This window comes from Polypterus senegalus, chromosome 11, assembly GCF_016835505.1.
Source record: "Polypterus senegalus isolate Bchr_013 chromosome 11, ASM1683550v1, whole genome shotgun sequence".
Lineage (NCBI taxonomy): Eukaryota > Metazoa > Chordata > Cladistia > Polypteriformes > Polypteridae > Polypterus > Polypterus senegalus.
In genome coordinates, this window is record NC_053164.1 from 72140489 (window position 1) to 72166831 (window position 26343).

Here is a 26343-nt window from a genome sequence, read left to right on the forward strand (position 1 = left end):
TCTATGTCAGGCATAACATCAGCTAAGAAAATCCATGAGGTTACACATCTTTTAAATCTAAGCTACTACGTCTTTCAAGCAGTCCTGTTATCCAAGCTATGCAACATCTTTGAACATACTTAAAAATTTTCTGTATATTATAGCAATGCATTCAATACATTTCAGCCACACTTACTTACAGACAAAATGATAAAAATTGGATTTCATTCAAATACATTTTTAAGGTGATACTTTTCTTTCTGTGTATCATGGCCAGCAAAAGAGATTTAACCTTATTCTGTCATCCTTCACAATTAGCATAGGTTCTTTAAAGAATTGTAAATGACTGCTAAGGTTCACATCTTGCACATTTTTAAAATTAGCTTAAGACACTGCACTGATAGGGTTTTAATCCTTATAACTTTCATTAGGTAAATGTAGGCTTAAAAAATTATGTGTAATCTTGTATCCTGTGTACTTTAAATTACTTGTTTTGGAGTTTGATAAGTAATGGAATTTTAGAATGCAAAAAAAATATACAATATAATAAAATTTGTACATTAATCAATTAAAGCTGTCTCGTGGTAAAATATGGTTCATGACGAACCATAATATTTTGTCTTTAAGTGAACATTTTTTCCATTTCATCTTACTACATACTATATACTCTTACTTTCTTTTTTCTGATACTTGTTAGAGTATCATAATAAACTTGCCTGTTTGAATTTTATGATGGAAAAATTAAACTTGATTGTAACAAAGCTGAAAGGCTAGTGATTCATAAAAAAAATATTAAGTGCCTCGATGACTCAATCCTAAATCGTTACAAGGAGACTGAAAGTAGTTTTAGGTGATATACTAGAAGACATTTTCTGGTAATAACATTTGGATTGTAACTTCTTCATTTATATTTTTATTTCTTTAAGAATGTATAGTTAACTATTAGAATTTTATTTTTCTTTAAAATATAATTACCAATTTAATAAAATAACATAATAATATAAAAGCTGTAAAAAAAGAATAAAAACAGTGCTTTAATTATTCCTAATGAAGTGGTCAAAAGCAGATAACCTGCAACAGATAAGGTCTTTCACAAGTATACGAGTTCACTGATGTGAGGCTTATTGTGTAAAGATTAATTGATTTTCCAGTTTGTGCATCCAGGTCATGTTCTCAGAAAGCTAGAGGTTATCCTTATAGTGCTGGTCACAAGGTGAGAACCAGTCCTGGGTAGTCTCCAGTCTCCAGTCAGTTACTGGGCACACATGTGCACAAACACACATTCTTCTGGGTCAATTAAGAGTCACCAGTCAGCATAACTTAAATGTTGTTGTTATAGTAGTACAGATTTTTGAATTGCAGTAGAAACTAAGAAAAGCCCATACAGACAATGGGAGAACATTCAGACTCCACCACCACATAGGCAGCACTCTGGCACTGATCTGAATCTGAGAGCTTGGCTTTGTGAGGCAAGGAACAATAACCAAGGGGTCATAGTGTTATCTCCACAATGAATGTGACCTTAAAAAAGATTTATTCAGAGACTGGGAAGCCTTTTACAAAACCCAGAATTTACATATAATGATGAAGGCACTATGAGTTATTGTAAAGTGTGTGCTGACAAGGTAGATCTTAATGGCTTAGTAAGGTACAAAATTTAAGGAGTTAAGTCAACATTTAAAGGGGGAGTAGCAGTCAGTATTAGATTTGTTGTCATTAACTTCATTTTAAAGTGTACTATTTTCATAAACATGTAGCTGCCTTGCATGTACTTTATATGTTGAAATGGTTTTGTACTTCAAAGAATTTAAGTTTCCCTCGGTTTAAGCAGTCACACACATTTATTAACAGATAAGTGTATTATCATAGTTCCTACAAGAGTAACTTGGACCCATGTACTGGTATAATATTTTATTTGGACTCCCTGATTATACAGGTAGTTTCATATCCTTATGTGTTTCTAAAGGTACTAGTTTTTTTTTTACATAAAATTTTTTATAAAAGCCAATGAACAGTTTATTCGATTTCCTGCAGTTTTGTTTTACTTGCTCTGCAAAATTATTCAAAACACAATTTGAGGTCAAGATTTTGTGGTAATGGTCAGATCCATTAGTCATAAAAAAGACAGTAGTTTAATCTTAGGGGGCACAAGTGTTTGGGTACTGATAGCTTAACAATACAGGAAGTATTCTTCAGAATTACTATGGTCATTGTACACTTTTGTATTTTTAAAACTATTTAGTCTGTTTTGATGGGCCAGGCATTCCTGGAAAAATACATTAGAACCCATTCATTTCTCTCAAACCTAAATGGGTGTAAGCCTTTTGAATGTCATGCAAGGATGGTCAGAGACACATTGAAACCAGTACAGTTCACAAATAATTATAGTGACAGTATGAAGGAGTACTCATGCACAAACACAAAAGAACATCACATGAGTTCGCTTTCACATATACTTTAGAAGGGCCATCACCTGCCCTATAGGCAAGAGTATGGTCTGTTTGGGCTAAAATATGTGGAGAATGTTTCTGCAGCAACACAAACAATGATAGGTTGGCTTTGCAGCTGGGGATGATTTTTTTTTCACATGCAATAAAAACAAACATAAACTTAGTGCAGTCAGTTCTGTTGTTGAGGATTAAGCCAAAGGCTCAAACATTGTGAAATGACAGAATTAACTGCTGTGATAGCATGTTGCCAAAAATAGTTCCAATTTGAAGTGTCTTCTGTAAAAGAAAGGCATACGTTTTACTACCATTAATTTTAAAGTTATTTCAGGGTTTTTACTTTTTTCATTAAAAATAAACAACTAAATAATTACATAGATGAGTAGATAAATGAGTTCAATAGTCATAACCCTCTGCAAGTGTCTGTTATTAAAATCATAGCTAATATCACAATTAAAACCTATTATTGTCCTTCTAGTAGTTGTGAAATAGCTCCTAAGCCAACCAAAGGAAAAATATGAACCTCCCTACATTCCTGTGGTGTCCCTAACTATTCTGCCTGCCAGTGGTTAATACCATTGCTTTCCTGTAGCGAAGCACCAGATACATTCTTAAGTAGAGATGCTTCACCAGATGGCAAATCTATTATCTGGGTCATACATGTTTCCACAGAAACATCTGCAAGGTTCATTTTTTTGTAAATAACTTGTTATTACCTCACAGAAGTCAAACAAAACAAGGTTAAAGACAAACAGCTGCCATGCAAAACATGGAACTAGTTAATATACAGCCGCACAGCGTCAATATCTGTTTAATCTCATCACCCCGACACCCCCCAACCACCCCGCCTCAGGAACACATGACTCACACTACTGCCAGTTTTTAATAATAGTTTGAAAGCATGACTTTCTTCTGCTTCATCTTCTTTGTATGTAATACATTAATTTGAAGATAGTGAAAACTATAAGGTAATTGCAAAATGATTGGAATACTTGGCTGTGGTAAGACATAAAAGCAGTTGAACAGAGATTAAAAGCAATTAATACAACTTTAATTACTAAGACTGTTTTATGTGTCTAAGTCATTGGTCATGCTAAAGGCCTAAAATTGTAGTCTGGATTAAGTTTTTTTTTATTTTTGATGAGTTTTAAAAATTGTAAGCTGAATTTTGAAATGAAATTTTAAAATAAGAATATCTCTATTGTAACAATGGCACTATATAGACAGATGGACACAGAGGCACGTGTAAAATAAAGTATTTATTTTTCTTCAGCTGGAGGGCACATCATCCCCGTGTCCCCCAGCCACGACACAGTCCCCAAAGCACCACCAAACAACCACACACTTTCTTCTTCTTTACCACCACTCCTCCTCCTAGCTTTGTTCACCTTCCACTCGACTCTGGACCCTGAGTGGTGGTCACTGGCTCCTTTCATTGGGTACCCGGAAGTGCTCCAGGTGCTTGATTGCCAACATCCGACCAAACCAGTGCCCAAAAGGGGCCATCAGCTCCCGCTGCAGCACCCCCCGGCAGCCCCTGCAGAACCCAACAGGGCTGCATCAAACTCTAACTCCCATGAAGCCCTGTGGGAGTCCAAGGCACCGCTGCAACCCAGGGAGGCTGCCATCTGGCATCCAGGGGAAGATATTGTCTTTTCCATGCTTGCTCTCCTGGAACATATGCTGCAGGGGTGTCCTGGCCGTCACACCATTCTCAACTTGTAAAATTCAATGTAACAGCTTTAACACATAAATTGTGTGGTAGGTCAGATATTCTATTACATATTGATAGAAATTAACAAATTATTAATTAGAACCAGATTCCTTTGCTTCAGATCTGTGAGTAAAATGCAAAAAAGTGTGTTGCTTCAAAAAATGACATTTAATGTTTACAAACAAATTTAACGCTTAGCTGCTAAAAAATCAAAAGGTATACTTTTTAAAATCTACCACACAGCTGTTCTTCTCATCATCTCCCTTTGTATAATATCTCCACAAGCCAGAGCATAATGTATAAAGAAAATGATTGCTAGCTTGAGGAGAGTAGAAGCCAGAATCTAACATGTCATATGTTTGCTTGGAAGTTGCCTTTAACAGGTTATTATTGTTGATAAGTAATTGCAGCTAGCATATATCAGGGTGGCCAAGTGGTCCAGTTGGTAATGCTGCTGTCTTCCAGATCCTGGAAACTAGACCTGTGTATGTGTAGGCCTCCCCCACCCACAGATAAATTAAAAGGATATCCTAAAGTAGCTCAATTTGAATGAATCTTTTGACATGCTCCTGCCATAGTTGGTTCCTGTAAATTTTTAAACAGGTTCAGATATGTGTTTTAACCATCATACTCATAAAGATCTTTTCTGCACTGGGGACTTTCCTCCAGTCTTTATACTGATATTGCATTTTATACAGTACATCAGCAAAACATTTCATGTTTGCAATAATGGATTTGAGGATTAAAACTTGGTTTGCATAATCACCTGTGGGTTAACCTGAAAAGTAATTTAAAAAATCAAGCAATTCAGATTTACATCTGTGCACAAAATGTTTAACTCTGACTTGATTTCTCAATGTATGGCACCAACGACTCCGACTCTGGCTCCTCTGCTTGTAATTAGACCAATATGTTTACTATGTTGACTAAAAGCATGCAAATTACAAGGCATTTCATTGCTGCCATTGTGAATCTTTACACTACTTTTTACTATAATAACCTGTTAAGGTTTGTGTTTAAAGGCTGAAGCCATTGTGGCTTTTTTATATTATTTATTAAAGTAATTACAAAATTTGCATTAAACAAAAGACAAAACTTAGAATTTTTAAAAAGAGGCAATATTTTATTAGAGGCGTAGAAGAAAAAATAGGGTAATCTAATTAGTATATGTGAAACTGGAAATTCTAACACATAATATTACAATTTACAATAAGCAATTATTGGGTTCCTGAAGCCGAAGTCTGTACATTTTTATCGAATTAGTCTTCAGAAACTTAATTATTGCTTCCATCTCCGAATCTGACTCTGACTTCACAGCCTTGACTAAGAAGAGTAGAAAAACGGAAAAGAATGAAATCCCACAGTTGGTTTCAATCCACATTCAAGTGAGGATTAGGAATTACTTCAGACAAAAAGTGCCTCATCAATTACTGTATGTGGACACGACTTGGGATTAAAAACTTAATAATATATAATATAAATATTATATAAAAAAAATATACTAAGCAACAGCTACTGCTGAAGGTGACACTATAGATGGCCACTTCTATCATTAAGGCATATGTACAAATATGAGTAAAGTATAATTTGCAGACTTTTGATACACAAACCTCGAGAAGTGGTGTGTGTATCAAATGAAAATTTTCTTGGATATCCTTTGCTGAATCATTTTTCTAGTTGCTGCCACTTGATCAAAAAAGTAAAAAATAAATGAACATCACGCACTCTTACAGTGTACTTACAGTGGTTTCAGAAAGTATTCAGACTCCTTCATTTTCTTCAAACTTTATTGTGTTGTAGATTTCGTTTTAAATGTAGAAATTGCAATTTTTACCTATCAGTTTACCCTCAAAAATCCTTATAGAAAAAGTGAAAACATGTTTTCCGAAATGTTTGGAAACTTATTAAAAGTCAAAAATTGAAATCTGTCATTTATGTAAGTATTCAGATCCCTGCTGTGCAACACCTAATTGTGGTCAGATGAATCCTATGTGCTTTAATTATCTTAGAGATCTTAGAGATGTGTCTAACCTTGATTGGAATCGACTTATGGATTGAACTTATTGAACATCATTTAGATAGGCACACACCTGCGTATACAAGGTCCCATAATTCATACTGCATGTCAGGACAAAAACCAAACCATCACATCCAAGGAACTCTCTGTAGACCTCTGCAATAAAATTGTGCTGAGACATAAGACAATATAGAGGACCATTCCTAAAAGTTTGAGTGTGCCCATGAGCACAGTGGCCTAAATAATTGTGAACTGGAAGAAGTTTAGAACCACCAGAACTCTTCCTGGTCCTGGCTATCGTGCCAAACCTAGAAACTGTGCAAGAAGAGCCTTAGTCAGTGAGGTGACCAAGAACCCAATGGTCAGTCCAGTGGAGCTTCTTACTAATAGTGCCTGTCAACCAGGCACTTATGGTAGAGTGGCTACACAAAAGCCATTACTCAGTGAAAAGCATATGAAGACATTTGGAGGGCTCTGAGAACATGAGGAAATAAGTAGATTCTCTGGTCTGATGAGACAGAAATTGAACTGTAGTAATGCATACTGGTATCATCATATCATCATGCTATAGAGGTGCTTCTCAGCAGCAGGTACAGGGAGACTGCTCAGAACTGAGGAAAGGATGAATGCAACCAAATATGGAGGGTTTCTTGAAGAAACCTTCTCCAGAGTGCACCAACCTCAGACTGGGGTGACGGTTCATCTGTCAGTGTAACGATGACCTGAAGCATACAGCCAAGACAATGTAAGTGGCTTCAGAACAGGTATGTCACTGTTCTTAAATGATTCAGCCCAAGCCCATACTTCAAACCCATAAAACATCAGTGGAGAGACCTGAAAATAGCAGTTTTACAGACACTTCTCATCCAATTTAATGGCACTTCAGAGGATCTGCCAGAAAGAATGAGATAAAATGCCCAAATCAAGGTATGAAAAGTTTGCAGAGACTGCCCAAGAAGACTCAAAACTGTAATTGCAGCCAATTGGGCTGCTACAAAGTACAGAATTAAAGGTCTGAATACTTATATGAATAAGAGATTTCAGTTTTTGATTTTTAATAAATTAACAAATCTTTCAGAAAACAGGTATTTACTTTGTCATTATAGGTTATTGAGTGTAGATTGATGGGCAAAATTGGCAGATTTATCTATTTAAATAGGTATACAGGAGCTTCATTTGTTTATCCATAAACAAATGTATGTGGCAGGATATTAGGGCTTTATCTACTGTAGATTAATCTGGCCTACTCAAAAACTGGATGTGATTCTGTGTTTTAAATGCATATTTTAATGAAGATCAGAATTTTAAGCAATGTGCTAGTTAATAAAGGATACTACAGGTGTCTTTCATCCAATGCCAAGCTTACTTTGTATGAATATAGCAAGGCTTCTGGGGTAGGTCACTTTTGAGATGATTGGTGAGAGTGTGCAGAATAAGTAGTCATTACATCAAACACAAAATAATGAACAGACAATTTAGGGCAGCACAAAAAAGACATTTAGAGAACAAGAAGTGTACTGTTGACTATTGAATCAGGGACTAATGTGAAAGCAGTGAAGAGCATGAGAAAGAAGGCAATGGGCTGACAGATCACACTGCCGCTTGGGAAATAAAATATAAAGAACACAAAGACTACTGACAAATTACCTCAGAAATCCCTTTCTGAATGAATATTGTTTAAATGTGGTTTTGGTGAGTACTTTCTTGACAGAGAGCAGTTACAAGCAAATGTTATCTCGCTTCAAAAACTACCATTCAGTTGTTATTTGTGTCCAACAGAAAGCAGACATATTACAAAGATTACAGAAATATAACATCATATTTGCTTAATCTATTTCCTATCCATTAGCCTACCCTGGTGCACTGGGCAGGAACTTACCCTGGCAGGGGCTATAAGTATATTGCAGGGCTCACTCATATACACACCCACAAGGGACTCAGTTTAGAATATACGAGGAAGGTTATTAATTTGTGGTTCAAATGCCAAGAAAGAACCAAATATAACTCCAAGTTTTCTAACTAGAACAGAAGCCTGGAAAGTGGTAACATTAGTTTTTACTGTTAAGTGACCCAAATTAGACAGCAAAAAAGCAACATTTTGGCTTTATTTTTGTTGAATCTCAAGAAATTAGAAATTAAGGATTATTTGATATCATGAAAAAAATGCAAGAGTTGGAAGAAATGTCAATGTTTTCACATAGATCTGAGTATTACTTGGGTTATGGAGATAATCCAGACAATTTACCCACTTGATGTGTGTTACTGCGCTAATTAACAATCAGTAGAAACTCTATCATGTAAAACCTCAATTAGTTCAACACATTGTCAATTTTATTCAGTGTAGCTGTAGTTTTAGGTTTTATTTAGAATGGCCGTAGTTTTTGCTATTGGACACCATGGCCCTGTAAAAACCATGCAGACTTGTCAAGCAACACCAAATGAATTCATTCATCAGTTTTCTAGTTTCACTTTTACCTGGTCAGTATACAAGACAATATGAAGTCCTTACAAGTATTTCCAGTCTTCCAAATATAAAAATAAAATTAAGTTTTAAACATTTGTCCATCCATCCATTATCAAAACTGTTTAATCTTGAGGCAGCACCTGGTGTAACCCAAGAAGAAAAGTTTGGTGTTATATAAGTTACAAGTAGATCACGTAAAAATAAATTCTGCTAAGATAATATATATAAAGAGGAGATTATTCATACTGTATAGATTCAAAGCAGATCAGTGTCCAAGACCATAAATAAGAAAAAAATAGACGTTACCACAAAAAATTAAAATAAAACTAAAGAAAGCAATCAAACTTTAAAGAATCAACGTGAAAACATTACAGTAATCCAAAAAGGAAAAACATAAACAGGGTTTTTGTTCTGTTTTGTGGTCAGTGGTTTCTGCAAGGACCCTCATCTGACACTTAGTTATCTGTGAATGTTAAGTGGAATTTTTTAAAACTTTGCCAGCACATTTTGAGCTGGGCTGTTTTTATAAGATTTCCAGTATAATTGTCAAGTTTATGAACTCTGGGTACATAGCAGTATATTTGTTCAGGTGTTCAATTTATAATATATAATATTTACTTTTTCTCCATGGGTTAATTACTAATAACTGTCATAGTCTAATAGGATCATTTACAGTTAGGTAATGATTCAGCCCTGAGATATTTCCATTGCACATAGATATATGACATTGTGTAACTGGACCCGGCCAAAGACAGATGGACATCGTTTGTTCACCCAACACACGTTTAATATATACACTACTATTTACAGGTTTTAGTGCACTTCCCAGTGCCTCCAGCACCGATCCCCCAAAGTCCAGGCCTCACAGTCACTCAATGCCTTCCTTTTGGCCACCTCCACTCCTCTCTCCGAGCTCCGTCCTCTTCCACCCGACTCTTGCTAACGAACAGAGGGAGGCGGCCCCTTTTATCCCAACCCGGATGGGCTTCAGCTGCTTCCCGGCAATCCCCCGCAGACACACACCCATGTGGCGGAAGTGCTGGCTGCGCACCCGGAAGCCCTCCGAGTGTCCCCAGTCTTCTTCCCCCCAGCACTTCCTGGTTTTGGCGGAAGTGCTGAGGTCCAGGGTTCTTCAGGCACCGGGGCGCTGCCTGGCGGTGGCCACGGGCCCCTACAGGGTTGGGCTTCCAAGCCCCCTACCCGTGGCCCCAAACACAACCAGGACGGTCGCCCCCTCGTGGTCTGGAGGAGGCACAAGCCCTCTTCCGGTCCTCCTGGGCGTCCCGGCTGGGCTCCACCCCCAGCCACATGCGACAGTGCCCCACTGCCAGCGAAGACACGTCGGTCTGAGCGACACATCCCGAGAGTGCAGCACATCCCCGGAGTTGGTCCCTACTACGTACTTAGGGCCCATTACGGCACCCTGGGATGCACCACTTCGGCACCCCTTCCGAGGCCATCGCGCCCCTCCGGTCTGCACTGCTGTCGCCTCCATAGTCCCCGCCAGCCTGGGCACCATACGGTCGCCAGCAGAGAGTCCTCCCATGGAGCAGCCCGTTCCAGGAGGGCAGGTTCCCAACGGGGCAGGTCCTACTGCTCATCGGGGCTTCGGCCCTGTAAAGAGACAAAAGGTAGGGCCAGAAGCACTGCCTGGACGCCCGCACCGGGCGTCCCTCCGATCTCTGTACCGGCAGCGCTCTCCCCCCCCTACCGACAGCCTGCGACTCCATGCCCGTCCATTTGTCATCACCGGGACCGTTCTCACAGGCGGCTTCTCCACCTGCCCAGGGGTTTCCCTCTGCCTCCACAGAGGACCGCCCTTCACTGGACGTGCACACCCAGGGACACGTCCCTTCCTATCGGAGGAACCGGCATTCACCCCTCGATTCCTCCTTTTCCTCTTGGACGCTTTGACGGTCTGGGTCTGAGCATGGCGAAAGCTCAAATCCAGCCCCGTCTGCGTCCCTGCAGAGCGACAGGAGACTGCTGCAGGCTTAGGGCGCAGGGCGCTAGGACTCAGGGCACTCATCAGCCCTTGTCCTGCCAGCCCCTGCGATCTCGCTCTACTCGCTCCGCGCGCAGCCTGCACCGCCACTTCCAAGCCCCAAACCTGTGGCCCCCAACACAACCAGGACGGTCGCCCCCTCGTGGTCTGGAGGAGGCACAAGCCCTCCTCCGGTTCTCCTGGGTGTCCCGGCTGGACTCCACCCCCAGCCGCATGCGAAAACATATTATTTACAAACATTCTAACATTGAAGTGGCATGAAGTTTAGGTCTTGAAATATCGGATCATTTCTGTATATTTTTTTAATGTGAACATTGTTAAAATACACATTTTTCATTCTTAAGCAGCAAGCGTAAGAGGCAGTGCCATAAAGCTAAGAGAAAATGAAAGAGTAAATTAACCGTAGACTGTCAAATTATAGCTAAATAATCGGTGCAACATGAGAGACTTATTTCTTTATTATAGATCTTATTCCTGTAAACTCACAAATGAAAATGAAAAGTCATGTAACCTAAACTCTATCCTTGATAAGATTTTAGATCTAATCATAGTAATGAAACCACCCTAATTAAAATAGTTAATGATCTGTTCCATATTACAGATGTTAACAGACTCTCTTTTTTTTTGTCCTATTAGATCTGAGTGCAGTTCTTGATGCCATAATCCATGATATTCTCATTATTCGCCTTAAACAATGGATTTAACTTTCTGACAATGCACTATAATGCTTTAAATTGTATATATCAGGAAAAAATATTCTGTATGTTATGGAGACTCAATGTCAGTAATTCATAATATAGGATATGGTTTACCTCAGTTGTCCATTCTTGGCTGTTCCTTTAGGGACGAAAGATCCCTAGTTGGAATAAGTTATTTTTTAATTGTGGCATTTTAAGTAACCGAAAACTATATTGATATGATATTAAAAGGCGATACCTCTCCCACAGTGATATGGCGGTAAAAATCATATAAGAGAAAATAACTTAGCTTTCTTTACTGACGATTTCCGCGGCATGACAGACGGGAAGCCATAGCAAGACATTACCAAGGTGGGATCTTGATCTATACAGTCTGCCATTTTTTGTCACTGCGCTGGAAGGGTTTTCAGGACAGACGACGATATCACTCATCCGTCCGTCAGCTTCAAGATATTTGGCTGCTGTCCAAGTCTTTTTATACTGGTTTCTCCACATGTAAGCCCTTACTTATGTTCCAAACAAGAGAAGGAGAGGATTTCATTTTATCTCTAAAATACAGAAATAGTACAATGCCCATTTTCGTAGTTGTACCTTCTTTTTTCAAATGCTTGCCTAGCAGTTCTAAATACTGAGAGCCCCTATGTGCTAACTTTGGACTGGCCTGTACATGTGAGTGGATTTATAAAATAATTTTTGTACCGAACACAGTGACATTAAACTTATATTCTGATTACGTTGGTTCCAATGTTATTTTCAATTTACATGCTCTTAGCTCATACTATTTCAAATCATAGGGTGAATTATCACAGCTATGCTGATGATACACAACTTTTATTTGTCTGTATCACCAGATGACACAGATGGTCTTAGCTCTCTTATCCTGTGCACTGAATAGTTGAGATTCAACTTCCTTAAGTTAAATAAGGAAAAAAACTGAAGTCTTATTTACTGACAGCAACAAGAAAGGTGGGGACTTTATAAATAAGCTTGACCACTTGGGCTTATATAACAAGTCAGAATGAAAAAATATAGGTGTTTAGATTCAGAATTAACTTTAAAATTGTTCACATTATAAGGACAGGTTTCTTTAATTTAAGAAATATTGCAAAAGTTAGATCTCTACTGACATGTCAGGATGCTAAAAAACTAATGCATGGTTTTGTTTTAGCCAGAAGATTACTGTAATTAACTTCTGTCAGGATTACTAACAAAGGTTTAAATCGGTTTCAGCTAGCTCAAAACCAGTAGCAAGAATCTTAGCCAGGAAAAGGAAAACATTTTTTCAGGCTGTTTCACCAGTTTTAAATTCATTACAATGGCTGCTAATAGCCTTTAGGATTGATTTTAAAATGCTGTTGATAGTATATAAGGCTTGTAATAATCTCACTCCTGTATATATTTTGCGCTGTCTGTAGGTTCCAACTCTAAATCTGGGATCCTGCAACACTGGTCTGCTCAGTATACTGAGAACCAGGCATAAAAAATTGGTGCGGCAGCTTTTAGTGCTTACACCTCTAAATTGTGAGTGCTGTGCTTATAGATATATGCGAGGTTGGGTCTATAGCAAACTTAAAAAAATTTCAAAAAACACATTTTTAAAATTTTGCCTTTGCTTAGTCTACCAAATATGCATGCTTTAATAGTTTAAAATTTAGCCTTTAGTCTTTTTTCTGGTTCTCTGCACCACTTCTCTGAATCTACATTCTTTGCACCTGCTCACTATGCAGATGAGATGGAGGCTGTATAAGCTTGTAAAATTAGATGTAGACTTCACAAGATGGACTTTCTCTTTAATGCTAACATTCTGATGTCTTACATTCTTACTACGCTGTTCTTTTATTATCTTTCTTGTGCTATCTATATATATAAAATTCTTTTCACGTTTGAAACGGAAATTACGTATGACCGCAGAACGTATTATAATACAGGAACTAATCACTTCATTTGTGGATGCCATTTTTATATCGTTTTTATGAATTGTTATTATTTGTGTGAGAGTTACTTTACTGATATTGAAAAGCAGGAAACACAAACATGCCAATCTATCCCATAGAAGTGTGGCCCACGTCGATCTCTCCCAGCCCTCCTCTCTGGACTCCAGCGGTGAGCCGTCCGCCTCCAGGCGCATTCTGATAGATAAGTTTTATTTATTCGTCCACGTGACTGTCGCGGAAACTGCCACATTATAACTTTTGTTAAATTGGCAGTACTTGATAGTAGAAGAGATGAGGAAAACAGCTTTGCGTCTTTCTACTTTTTAACTGCACTGAGCAGTAAATAATGTGAAGAATACACCGCCTTCAGCGGCAAGGGGTCACGAGAACAAAGTGGACGCTTGGAGGCGCGGAATGTCAGGCTGCTTCGCCGGGTTGAGAGCGTTGCAGTTTCGGGCGGCATCCTCTCTTCTCACACTGTTTGTGACACTTCAAGTGCCCCGTCGGCTCCTGGGAGAGTGGAAATCTTTGCGAATGAGTGTGATCGGTGCCATCGAAGCAATACTACGACTACTTACTGTCCCTTAAGGTGAGTCCAGGTCACTAAAACCCTGCAACATTCAAGGTTACTTTTGTGATGAATTCTTTTAAGAAGATGGAGGGTTTACATCTAAGAAGATGTACCGACCTCTTCATGTTAAGTTTTGGACTTGGGAATTGTTTGGTCCTTCTGCCTGTTAAGCACAGAACGGCAGCGTCCACATTTCTCAGAATAATTTTCACTTAAATCACAGGCACGTAGTGCAAGGTTGCCAGGCAGAAATTTGCAGGATCGCATAGAAAATGTAATTTCTATACCACAGCGGTCGTGTAGCGCCTTTCACAAGGGATCTGCTACCGAGAGATGATCCAAATACATTTAAGCTGCTGTTAGTGCTACTTACCTGTTGTGTTATAGCTCCTTTAAAATGTACTTTACCTGAAAACACTCCAGTACTGCTCAATGTATCTTTACTTCTTACATGTTTTACTGTTTAATAATTTATATACTACATTTTATTTTTTTGCCTTGCACTCAGTGAGCGAAGCCACTGGGTAATCAGCTAGTTTATTATTAGTACTACTTCACTAAATATAATAAGCAACAACTTAAGTTAATTTATTTTAAGTAAAATACCCAGTGGGGGCTGGGTGATCTTTTGGCCAAGGAGCCCCTGCTCATTTTCTTTTTTTCTCCAGCTTATCCAGAGTTGTTTTTTATTTTTTCTGTTCTCTCCATCCATCTGACCTTGTCATCAGACTCATCCTTAGAAACCAATCCAATTATATATCTATTTTAAGTAAGACTGTATTGAAATTTTTTTTGTTATTTTTTCATTATTATTGTTGCCTAATTTTGTTTTAGTTGGCCCTTCATATAATTCAGATTAGACATGTTCCAATCAGGTCTTTTTTTAAAATCCAATACCACTCACTGATTTTGTTTTAATTGATCGACCGATTGAGATTTTTTTTTCTTTATCCCTTTAAAAAACATTTTTTACTAAGCTCCTACATAACCAGATGTATAGAAGCCTTATGTTCTACATTAAAGTGTGAAGTTTTTATATTTTTATAATTAAACTATAGACCACAGGAGTTAACTGTATTTTTTATTTGCAAAATGAAATTCCATAGGTTTATTGTTCAGTGACAATAAATGTACTAAAATAAATACAATTTCCTTAAAATACAAATTTTAACCAATAAAATATTTACAAAAGTATGTATCCATAATACGTATGGCATAAAAAGGTGTCCATTTCAATTCAAACAACAAAATAAAAAGTTTTGAATTCATTAAAGTAGTTTTTCTTGCTGTTTGTGTAAAAGCACAGGATAACCTCTCTGATTCAATTCACATTTAAATCCATACACAAAGATATTGACACTAATATACTATAATAAGACCACATTTCAATTTCTTTTTGCATGCACAGATTTTCACATTTTGTGAGAGGACATTTTTTAAGTTTACATTATTTCACAAATTTTCCACTGATTTTTAGCATGCCAGAAAAAGAAAACTATTTTCAAAATCTGTATAGTTAGAACAACTTTGTCTGGCATACCGATTCAACCAGTTTGTTGCTCACTCCTACATACATGCCAGTTTTGAATTTGGCAGGAAAATTTGAGTACCTGAAGAGAGAAGTTACTTGGACATGTAGAAAACATGGAAACTTAACACAAAATACTTGGGCTAGGAGTCAAATTAACTTTAATGGAGTGCTGAGGCAATAACATCATCTACTGTTATAATTCTTTAGAAATATGACTTTTTCTTAGCATTTTTGAACTAATTGTGTTTATGATGATTTTTATGATGCAAAAATATATTTTAGATGTAATTCTTCTGGGAAAGTACTTATTCAAAATCTTTCTTAATTATACAGTAAATAAGAAATGAGTCATAGAATGTTAATGTTAACAGGAAAGTTGATTTCTGCTTATCTGCTATTATGTAAACATTTCCATGTGACACAACACTTTTAATGTCACAGTTATTTTCAAAACAAACCATAAGAATGATTTAGTAAGGAAAAATAGTTTATTATATTACAGGTTTTCATATAAAAGATACATACTTCACCCTTTAAATGATCAATGGTGAATGAAACATCATTCTCATCTTCTCAAACCCCTTTTCTTGTTAAGGATCATGACAGTAGCAGGCTAAGCAGGTCAGCCTAGATTTCTCTGCCCCCAGCTACACATTCCAGCTGTTCCTGGGGAAATCGCAGGCCTTCTCAAGCAGCTGAAAGATATAATCACTTCAACGTGTCGTAAGTATTCTGCAGGGTCTCCTCCCAGTGTAATGTGCCCAGAGCAGCCTGATTTTTATTACCTCTTTAATTTAACCATACACACATTTCTCCTTCTTAGCACTTAGTTTAAAAATAGTTTAAAAATAACCTTATTTAAACATATTTAAAGTTAAATTGACAAATACAACCCACAGAAGTCAAAAATTCAAAGACACATGCAACTTCCTTAGAACAATATTGCTAAGTTATCAACACTCACAACTTTACTGGCAACATTAATTATAAAAAGAACACAATTACATCATATTACTGTACATTATGGCTTGGAAGAAGATCATATTTTAATGCTTTAATTTTTTGTGCCTGTATTTTCGGGACATGGTACATCAAAGTGTATTCATTTTAACTAATTGAAAGTAAATATTAAATGCATCTTTTACATATATATGATTAAATTTATTTATAGAAGGAGGGCTTTCATTTTTTATTAGTAGGCCATCTGAAGAGTATTAAAAATGATTTTGAGATTTGTGTTTTTGTGGATTACAGCCACACATTCTGCCTCCTTTACAAAAAAATAAAAAATGACTTCAGCATTAATCCAATCATAAGAAAACATAATTAGTAAAGACACTTTCTAAGTCATATTCATGACAGACACATGGACTGTTGAATTTGAATATTATGTCTGCTGTGGGACAGCAAACTATAGCTATAGGTATATCATTTACAGTCAAGTCAATTTGCCTGTTCTGTCAGTATGATTACGAGAAAAAAAGATGTTGGGCAAAAAACTCTTAACATCTGAAATAAGCCATTATATGCAAGGTAATTAACTAATTTTTGCTTAAATCCCTTGTCACACACGTGCGCATGGGAGGCAGCTAAAGGACTTGAGTAAAGGCAGTTCCGAGACATACCGGGATGTGGCAGAGTGCACTGACTCTTTTTCTCCCGTGCCTGCAGACCATTCATGAGAGATTCCACCTGGTCCTCTTGACGTCACTTCCGGGACCGAGCCTATGGAAGGAGACCTTGATGGCTCTGGCCCCTGTGATGTCACGTCCAGGCTCGAACCAATGGCTGAAGTCCTTCATGAGCCCGACCCCTTTGACTTCACTTCCTGTCTTCCTCTTTAAAAGCCTCCACCTTTTCCCTATTCCCTCAGTTCTGTTTTGGACTCGGTTTTGTGTACATCAGTGCTGTATCTATTTAAGCCACTTTGCAGCCAGGCAACCGATTATACGGGTGGCTGCCCCAAACCTTTGTATGACTCTGTGTCGAGTCTGTGACACCCTACATTATGACTTTAAAGTAGCAGTTTGGCATCAAAGTATAGCTACTGTTTTCTGTGCAAATTTCTAAATGTTTTTGATTAAGCCTTGATTATTAGCATAGCATACACTAAACTACTCCTGCATTAATTTGCACCTAGAAAAGACAAAATAGGTAAAAAGTATATTGATAAAATGTAAACATCATCAGCTGTGCCACAAATATTGTGCTTCTAATTTAATTTTTCACCTATTACTCATTTCACCATTGTTAAATTGATTTCCTTGGTCTTCTTTAGGTGGTTTCTTCATGTAAATATGCCCAAATGTATGAAAGGTTATATAATTTTGTAAAAGGAATAGTTACTATATTTTCTGGAACTAAAAATGTTTGCTTCTTTTGATTTACATCTGTCTGATGTGAATCTGTTTTGAATTTATTATAAAGTAGCTATAAAATTGATCGAGTTAAATACCAATTAAGTACATAAAAGTATGAGCACTGTCTAAATACTATACTGTATAGTCTTTTCATATATATTTTTTTCTCTGTTTAACAATTTTTAATGCAAATTTTTTTTGACAAATGTGTTTATCATAATTAGTTTTCTTCTTTCTCAGTTATATCTATCTCTGTTATCAGATTCATAGCTTAGTCTACAATAAATATTCAACTTACAACCTCTTTCTATGTACTACACAGGCTCTACAGTAGTTCTCAATAATTAGATAGTGCAAAATCTGTATTTCATTTATTTTGCATTTTTATGTTTGGAATACTTTTCTGTCAGTTGTGACAATATTTTGAATTAACAGCGAAGATGTTAAAGCCATATATTGATCTGCTTCAACTGTTGGGCTGTGATTGTATATATTCTACAGTATGTCAGAATGTAGAATGATGACATTTTTTCAGTAGCTAAAATGTGCCAAACAAATATGAGATCTGATTTTGTTCCAGCATACATGTGAGAGTATTCAGATATATTAATATGAAAATGTTATAGAAGTGAAATTTGTGCCAAATATTGCTTCATAGATAATGCCAATGGAATTTGTGAAGGAAGGGTTTATTTCTTCTCAGAATGTCAGCTTATATACTGTATATACCATTTTCTTGTGTATGCAGCCATCATTTCAGATGGTACACCAGCAAATCTACTTGTCTAAAATTCACAACCTTATTAGTATCATCAACTGTGCTAACATACACTCACCATTTTCTCTTTATTTAAATTTAATGTTTGCTTTTTAATGTGTTAAAACTTGGGTGTTGTACCCTGTGGATTTTTTAGATTCACTGAATCTTTAAATGGAGGACTACATAGTGAAATTAACCTTGTTTTCAGTTCTTTCAAAAAACAAAGCATAACCCCAGTGGTAGGAACACAAATTTCAAACACTTTAGTATAATACTAGAAGCTTTCCCTGAAGTTGATGCAGGTAAATCTAAAATGTATGAACACAAACAGTAACAGTGGTATTTATGATGACAAGAATGTCATATTCGGGGTTAGTCTATTTTAGAGACTAAACCTTAGATTAATAAAAAATTGGATTAGTAGTTATAAGAACTACATTAGAAAAAGGAAATGCCAGTGTTAGGCCTGTGAAACAGGGAAGCTCAGATTTCATTACTCAGGCATTCCAGTGTACTTTCCAAGCTTTAACTGAGGCAGGATTATCCTTTTTAATAAACAAGTTGTAGTAAAAACTGGTGGTCACAGAAGTTGAGTGGGAATTTCAGAATTTATGTAATAATATTTATAATGAAAAAGAAAATTAATGATAATGGTTAAGCCAATATCATACAACTTCAAGTTGGCAACTCAGAGGGGATGTCAAATTTGACGACTGGGTTGCAGATCTCTTTGTCTAAGTATGTCAGAATACATGATTAGAAATCACTCTCAAATTATGTGAATAGGTGAAGACTTTGCTTCACACTTTCACATGTCTAAATTTTTACAGCCTTCCCCAATAACATGCTGCCTATCAGAGCTTATGCCCATGCTAAGGGTTTACAAGTAGGGTGAGTTTCAGCTGCAATCGCTCCCCTTTTTTTCGTTTTCCATTCTGTCATGGTATGTAAAACATGAGACATGAGCCTCTCTTCTGTTTTCGAGGTTCAAAACACCCATGTTCCTTATTCCTTGTCACTACACTATATGCATTGTGCTTCCGGTTAGCACTCATTGGTTCTCAATCGTCACACACAAACTCTACCGCTATAACTTATTTGTTGGGGAAAGTCGCAGATGGGTTGGAATGAGTCACTGGGTATGTCAGATTATATGACAGATGGTCACAGTATTATGCCATGACTCCCTAAGACTTACTAAAATTATGTAATTAAAGTCTACAACTAGAAATTGCTGAAAAATTGTGTAATGTGACAGAGCTTTTATTGAAACATTTGAATTTGGAGTTCGTAATTAGGCCAGTGTTTTAGGAAGAAGTTTGCACTTGTTGTTGAGGAGAGATATTTGAACACTTTTAGATCTAGCCTCAGCTACCTAAGCTGAAAAAATAAAACCAAGAACTTGTAGCAGAAAGCGAAGAAAATACTATTTAGATATTTTATTGTAAAAATTAATTTAGCTCAATGCATTTGTAGAAAGAGCACTTATAATAAGTGATCCTTAGAGAACAGAGGTGTAGACAGTGTTTATCATGAAAGGGCTAGAGCACAAACACATTCTTCTATTTTGTTAAGATATATCTCATACGATTACCTATATTATTAGGTTCTAATCTGAAATGCCATCTCAGTTACTAAACATTTTCATTATATCGTAATTAATAAACTATGTTCACTTCAGCAGTGGGAGGCAGTTGGGATGGCAACATAAACTTTCAGGAGAGCATACATTGAGATTATTTTTCACTTTGTACGTTTCTAGTAGTACAATAATGACTTTGTTATATTAGTGTATCACATATAGGACAGAGCAGCACAGTGATGTAGTGCGATCTCACAACAAGATGCTCCAAGTGTAGAGTTTACATTTTCTTCCTATGTGTGAGTGGACATCCTCTATGTTTTTCTTTTTCATCCCACAGTCCAGAGACAGGCAGGTTAAGTGGATTGACAATTGCGCTAATATATATGAGTCTGTGTGTTTACCCTAATAAGGTCTAACGTTCTTTCTTTGTTCCTGCCTTGCATTCTGTGCTTGCTGGGATGGGCTTCAGATCTCCTGAGACCCATCTCAAAAACCTGGGATTTGAAAATGAATGGATGGATGGATGATGGTTAGACAGAGAGGGATTGTGTGTTTTTTGCCTGTTTTGCTCCTGTTTGCCACATTAGAAAAATATTTCCTTATACAGTGGAACCTCGGTTTGCGAGTAACTTGGTTTATGAGTGTTTTGCAAGACAAGCTAAAATTTTTAATAAATTTTGACTTGATAAATGAGCAAGGTCTTGCAATACGAGTAGTATGGATACGTTTTGTCTGCTGAGCGTCATTTGATCACAACTTATCTGATGGTTCTTCTCGTGTATGCGGGTGTGTGTGTGTGTGTCTCTTTCTGCACACGCGTGTGTGTGTGTATCCTTGGGCGCACGCCTATGTGTGTGTGTTTCTCTGCTACAGCGCTGGGAGACTGCAATTGCTTTGGAACGCTCTTCTGCGTGTCATCCCATAGGGTGGAATCCCACAAGAGTTTAGAAACTCACTCACACCAGCCATGATTCTTTTCAAAGGTAAAGTGCAGGTTAATTTGTTTTATGTATTTTTACTTTATATTTTGTATTAATCATTTTTATATGAATAGTTTTGGGTTGTGGAACGAATCATTTGAGTTTCTATTATTTCTTATGAGGAAATTCACTTTGATATACGAGTGCTTTGGACTCCGAGGTTCCACTGTATTAATTTCTCATCTTTGTGACAACTGTTAGGGAATATATATTTATAACTGAGAAGAATAAAAAATCTTAATTTAAATAAAAATTTTTGTCATTTTTATTATGTTTTTCAAAATATAAAGAACATTAATATTGATAAACTTATACAAGATTAATTCTACATGCAATAATTATAAGCATTGAATTTTTTTTACACAATGTGCATTTTCCTTCTAAAAATGTGCGTGTGACTAATAATTGAGTCATGTTTATTTTTTGCAAAATACATTATTTTGTTGATGTTAGCAGTTTGCACTTCTTCTGGTAAGTGAACTTCCCCATTTCGCTCTAAACATATGTGGCCCATCTCACAGTTTACAAAAGAGACACTCAGCTGCCCTGTTGGCTGTGATCCATAATTTTATGTTTTATTTCACAGTGTTAGTCTTTTTGAGATGACAAATCTTCTTCAAGAGAAAAATAAGAAAACAGCGGCAAATAGATAAAGTTTTGGTTGTTGGTGTCATGCACTGAAAAGCTTTTTGAAACAAAACTTTCTAAAATATTGTACTTAATTAAGCTACATATAATAGAAAATACATCAATTGCATCTCAATTCACGTGACCTTAATTGAGAAAAACAATTTTTAAACCTTAAAGATAGAATTTTAATTATCAAAGAGCATAGAGAATAATAAAAATATCACAAAAGGCAAACAAATTAAATTTTTTTCAACTGAATAATTGGGACCAATCAAACAGATAAAAATGAAAAACAAAAAATTGTGAGATGAACTCCAATACGGACTCTGTGAAAGGCAAATGGGGAAGGAGCAACTGAACTAGCTTTGAGTGGATTATAATGGTGTATAGTTCTTTTAAGTGTCTCTGAGAGCTAGGGAAATATCTGCTAAATATTTTGGAACCAATTATTGTGGCCAAAAATGTGATCCATGATGAGTAGCACCAGTGCTAACAACTGCACCACCATCCCTTAAACAACAAAAGATGCAAGCGTAACAAATACCACAAATTTCCACAAACTTGCAATTAGTAAATAAAATATATATCATTGTGCTCATAGAGTTCCAGTCCTGGGACACACATTGGCTATGCCACAAAGTGGCGATGTTGGTATGGCTTGTTCTATAGTTTTGCACTGGGCGTAGCTATAATTTCTTTTTTGTTTCTCATGTATATGTGCAGATGCTTTATACTTTTTTTCTTCTATCAAGTAGAAAGAAACAGTAATATGTATTTTGTTGTTAATATAATTATTATTATTATTTCCTAGGGTCCGTGTTTTCTGATGCTTGTTTTGAGTCTATTTGCTGCATTTGGCTAATTATACATGCAAATTAGACAAACCAATTTGCTGTAAGGGCAGTACTCATAATACTCTTGTTATGGTCATTATACTCAAGTTTATTATATTTGTAGTTATGTTATGTTATGTTAGCGGCACAGTGGGTAGCGCGGCTGCCTCGCAGTTAGGAGACCTAGGTTTGCTTCCTGGGTCCTCCTGCGTGGATTTTGCATGTTCTCCTCGTGTCTTCGTGGGTTTCCTCCGGGTGCTCCGGTTTCCTCCCACAGTCCAAAGACATGCAGGTTAGGTGCATTGGCAATTCTAAATTGTCCTTGGTGTGTGTGTGTGTGTGTATGTGTGTGCGCGCCCTGCCTTTGTTTCCTGCCTTGCGCTTTGTGTTGGCTGGGATTGGCTCCAGCAGACATTCCATGACCCTGTAGTTAGGATATAGCGGGATGGATAATAGATGGATATGTTATGTTAGTTATGTTTGAAATAATCAAAGCTAAAATATAAACTTCAGAATTTTAAAAGTGATTTTTAGATGAAGAATGAAAAGGATTATGTTTTTAATGTAAAAAAAATATTTTGTTCTAAAATTTCATGATGTTTAGGGACACTTGACTTGAGATTAGAGTAAGTACAGTAACACAGGTAGGAAACAGATAATGTATTGTATATAGGTATTTGATAGCATTCTTTTCTCTTGTAGGCATTCTTATTGACTTCAATCAAGAACCACCTAAAGAATGGGATACTGAACTGCCAAGAGTGGTAAGTCCTTTTATCCAAATGCACCTTTAAAACCTAAAGGCAGCAATATCCTTTTGTACAAGAATTATAAGCATTGTGTTTATGAAATTCCACAGAGAATGAGCAAATGTACCAAGTAAGCCTCTAGGACTGATTGTTTTTCTTTTTTGTGGAACTTATGTTCTGTAGTCTATTATTTAAAAATTGTTTTAAAATTTTAGTCTATTGTTCTACCATATACACTTTGTAATCCCATTTTCAAATTAAATTACTGATCCTTTTGGTTCAATAAGGAAACATGTGGATGACATGCAGTGGTGAAGTTAAAAAAATTCTACAGTTACTGTAGAGCATTATTTTCCTTTTCTCTGAAACACTGGCTTCTTATAAAAGACTAGTAATCATTAAAATTTAAATCAGCACTTCCAAGAAAATATTCATACATTTTGGACCAAAATCCAGGAAATTATTTTTACTGCTAAATAATGCTAAAAATAAAATAATTAACACCATTCATAAAGCAATTTGGCATCAAGTGTAAGGTATTATACAGAAGGCCTTTTTTTTGAAGCCATGTAAACGCATGTGCATTATAGGCATATGTCTGAATAAATATTTACCATCAAAGCCTTATTGCTGTGACATGTGGCATTGTTGCTGGTGATGTAGTAATGGAGGCCGCAGCACATGCTTAAGTGTCTTAAGATTGCTGATTCTTCACATGTGTGATTTACTCTGCAGATTTTAGCAATTCACCATCTGACCTTGGGTTTCAAATGCTGTTTTCAGTTATTCTTATTTTGACTCCTGCAATGGTTTAGGTTCAAGTTCTGGACCTTGATCAGTCTATTGGCTGTCTTTTCCTTAATACTGTTACTGTCAGTACAGTAAGTTTTTCTCATCTGTCCTCTGAAATATCAACGTGTCTCTATTATGTGGTTCAAACCCCTGTTATGAAAGACATTTTCAACATCAGAGTTTAGGATTGCAGGCTACACCTCTATTACAGATGTAACAGAGCTGAACAATTTTAAACATTGATATCAGATCTTGTAATCCTGTGATCTACAAAGATAATCTAGAGCAGGGGTGGGCAAAGTCATTCCTGGAGGGCTGCAGTAGCTGCAGGATTTTGTTCCAACCCAATTGCTTAATAAGAAGCACTTATTGCTCTAGAAACACTTCTGCTTCATTTTAGTTATCTCCCTCGTTAAGACTTTGAACCCTTTTTGCTTAATTAAGTCCTAAACAGCTGCATTCTCGGTATTTAATTGCTCCTTATTAACAATAAGATGCAAATGACAAAAGAAACCAGCAGTTATCCATTTTGCTTGTTACCCTTTACACCTGTGTGTATTTATCGTGCACTATTTGGTTTAATTAAATACTTGGAAGGAAAGAGAAGAGAAAAAAGTGAAGGATTGAGAATTATCCATTCATTTTGTACTTCAAAGTATTTGGATGATATCCTTAGAATGGAAAAAAAGTTTAGGATATGAGAGTGACTTGACATAGCAGATTTAAACCACTAAAAAGCCATGAAATGTAATTATTGGCAAGGATTGTTTTCTAAATAAGCAACTGGGTTGGAACAAAAACCCGCGGCCACTGCAGCCCTCCAGGAATGACTTTGCCCATCCCTGATCTAGAGTATTATAAAACTTATTTGAGTACTTCTGATGTCTTTCTTCATGGGCTCTTGTCTAAATAGTTACCAATTACTTTTAAATCTTGTAAACTAATAAATAACTTTGTAAAACTCTGTGTAAGTGAATGTCAGACTTTAATGTGATGCACAGAATTGTGGCTAAGAACAACAAAGTTAATACATTCTATTTGTTACAGTGTTTCTTTCTCCTTATTGTACCGGAGTTCATATAGCTACATAAAATGTAACTCAATACATTAGAAATCTAACACCATTAAAAATTCTTTTTCAGCGTATATTTAATGGTGTTAGAAGCGATGCTCATACATATCTAAGCAAAGAAATTACTTTACTAGCTGATTTCTGATTATGATAAAACCTCTCCTTTAACTGGTGAGGGAAATTGGCTCTTTAAATATTTTCTTAATCTTTCCTTCAGGAATAGACAGAGTTCTTTTTAGCATTACTGTGGGTTAGAGTTTGGGAACTGATGTATATATATTCCCTTTTTTATGTGTATTCTCATTCTCTTTAAATCAAACAAAACTTTAACAAGTAATGTCCTCGATATTAAAATAATTTCAGTTTATGCTTTATTTGGCCTTTTACGTTTAAGTCACTGCTTGAGATTCAATCATAGGTATCTGGTGAGCTTTCTTTAAGGAAACCATCTACCTAAAGGTAAATTAAAGGTTATTTGATTTTTAGTGCTACAGAACTAGCTTAGCTACTCTTCATTATAATATATACATATGGCAGAATTGATCATTTTGTACTAAGCAGTCCAGTGGGTGTGTTATAATTTAGTCAAAGCTCAGGTTCCTCCACTCTTTTTTTGCAATTTTTTGTTTGTGTTTTCTTCATGTTTCTTTAATGTGTTAATCGTTTTCCCTTACCCCTTTGCGAGTTGAGCCTTTTAGTCAATGTCTCAGATTATCACCAATTCATCAAGTATGGTACCAATGATGGAAGCCACCTGAACTCTAATAAAATGGGCTCCTCAAACCTCAAAACTATGTTTTCTTTGCATTGGCTGTTCTCTTAAATGTAACATTGTTGTTTGCTGTTTTTATCTTCATTGTGAGGAGCTTTGGTTATTGGATATCTAAAGTACCTGGTGTAATCTTTTTGTTAAGTACCTAGGATCTGTTTATTATGATTTGTTTAAAGTCCAACATGGCAGAGAAGAAAGAGAAACAAGACCAAGAGGTGGACAGTAATTGAATGGGGTAGATTGAGATATAGTTGTTGACAGGCAAAAGGATCTAAATACCAAGTGAAGACAAGAAAACTCAATCAACAAGACCAAAGTGGAAGAGCAAGGATTAAAAACAAAAAATGGACTACATAATGACTAGCTTATTTACCCACAACTGTCACTAAAAATGTTTTTCTTTTTTACTAAAACCTGGATTTTTTTGTACCACTTGTTATTAGTGGTAAA

The 26343-nt window shown here is 36.3% G+C and overlaps 1 protein-coding gene across 1 annotated transcript in view; it reads left to right on the forward strand.

Annotated features, from left to right (window-relative positions):
- The window catches only part of si:ch73-40a2.1 (ephrin type-A receptor 2), a 79592-nt gene that overhangs the window by 4467 nt on the left and 48782 nt on the right, over positions 1–26343 (forward strand). Inside the window, exon 2 of the mRNA XM_039769029.1 lies at positions 23211–23272. Coding sequence (XP_039624963.1) covers positions 23211–23272 — 62 coding nt within the window. The remainder of the gene's footprint in view (positions 1–23210; positions 23273–26343) is intronic.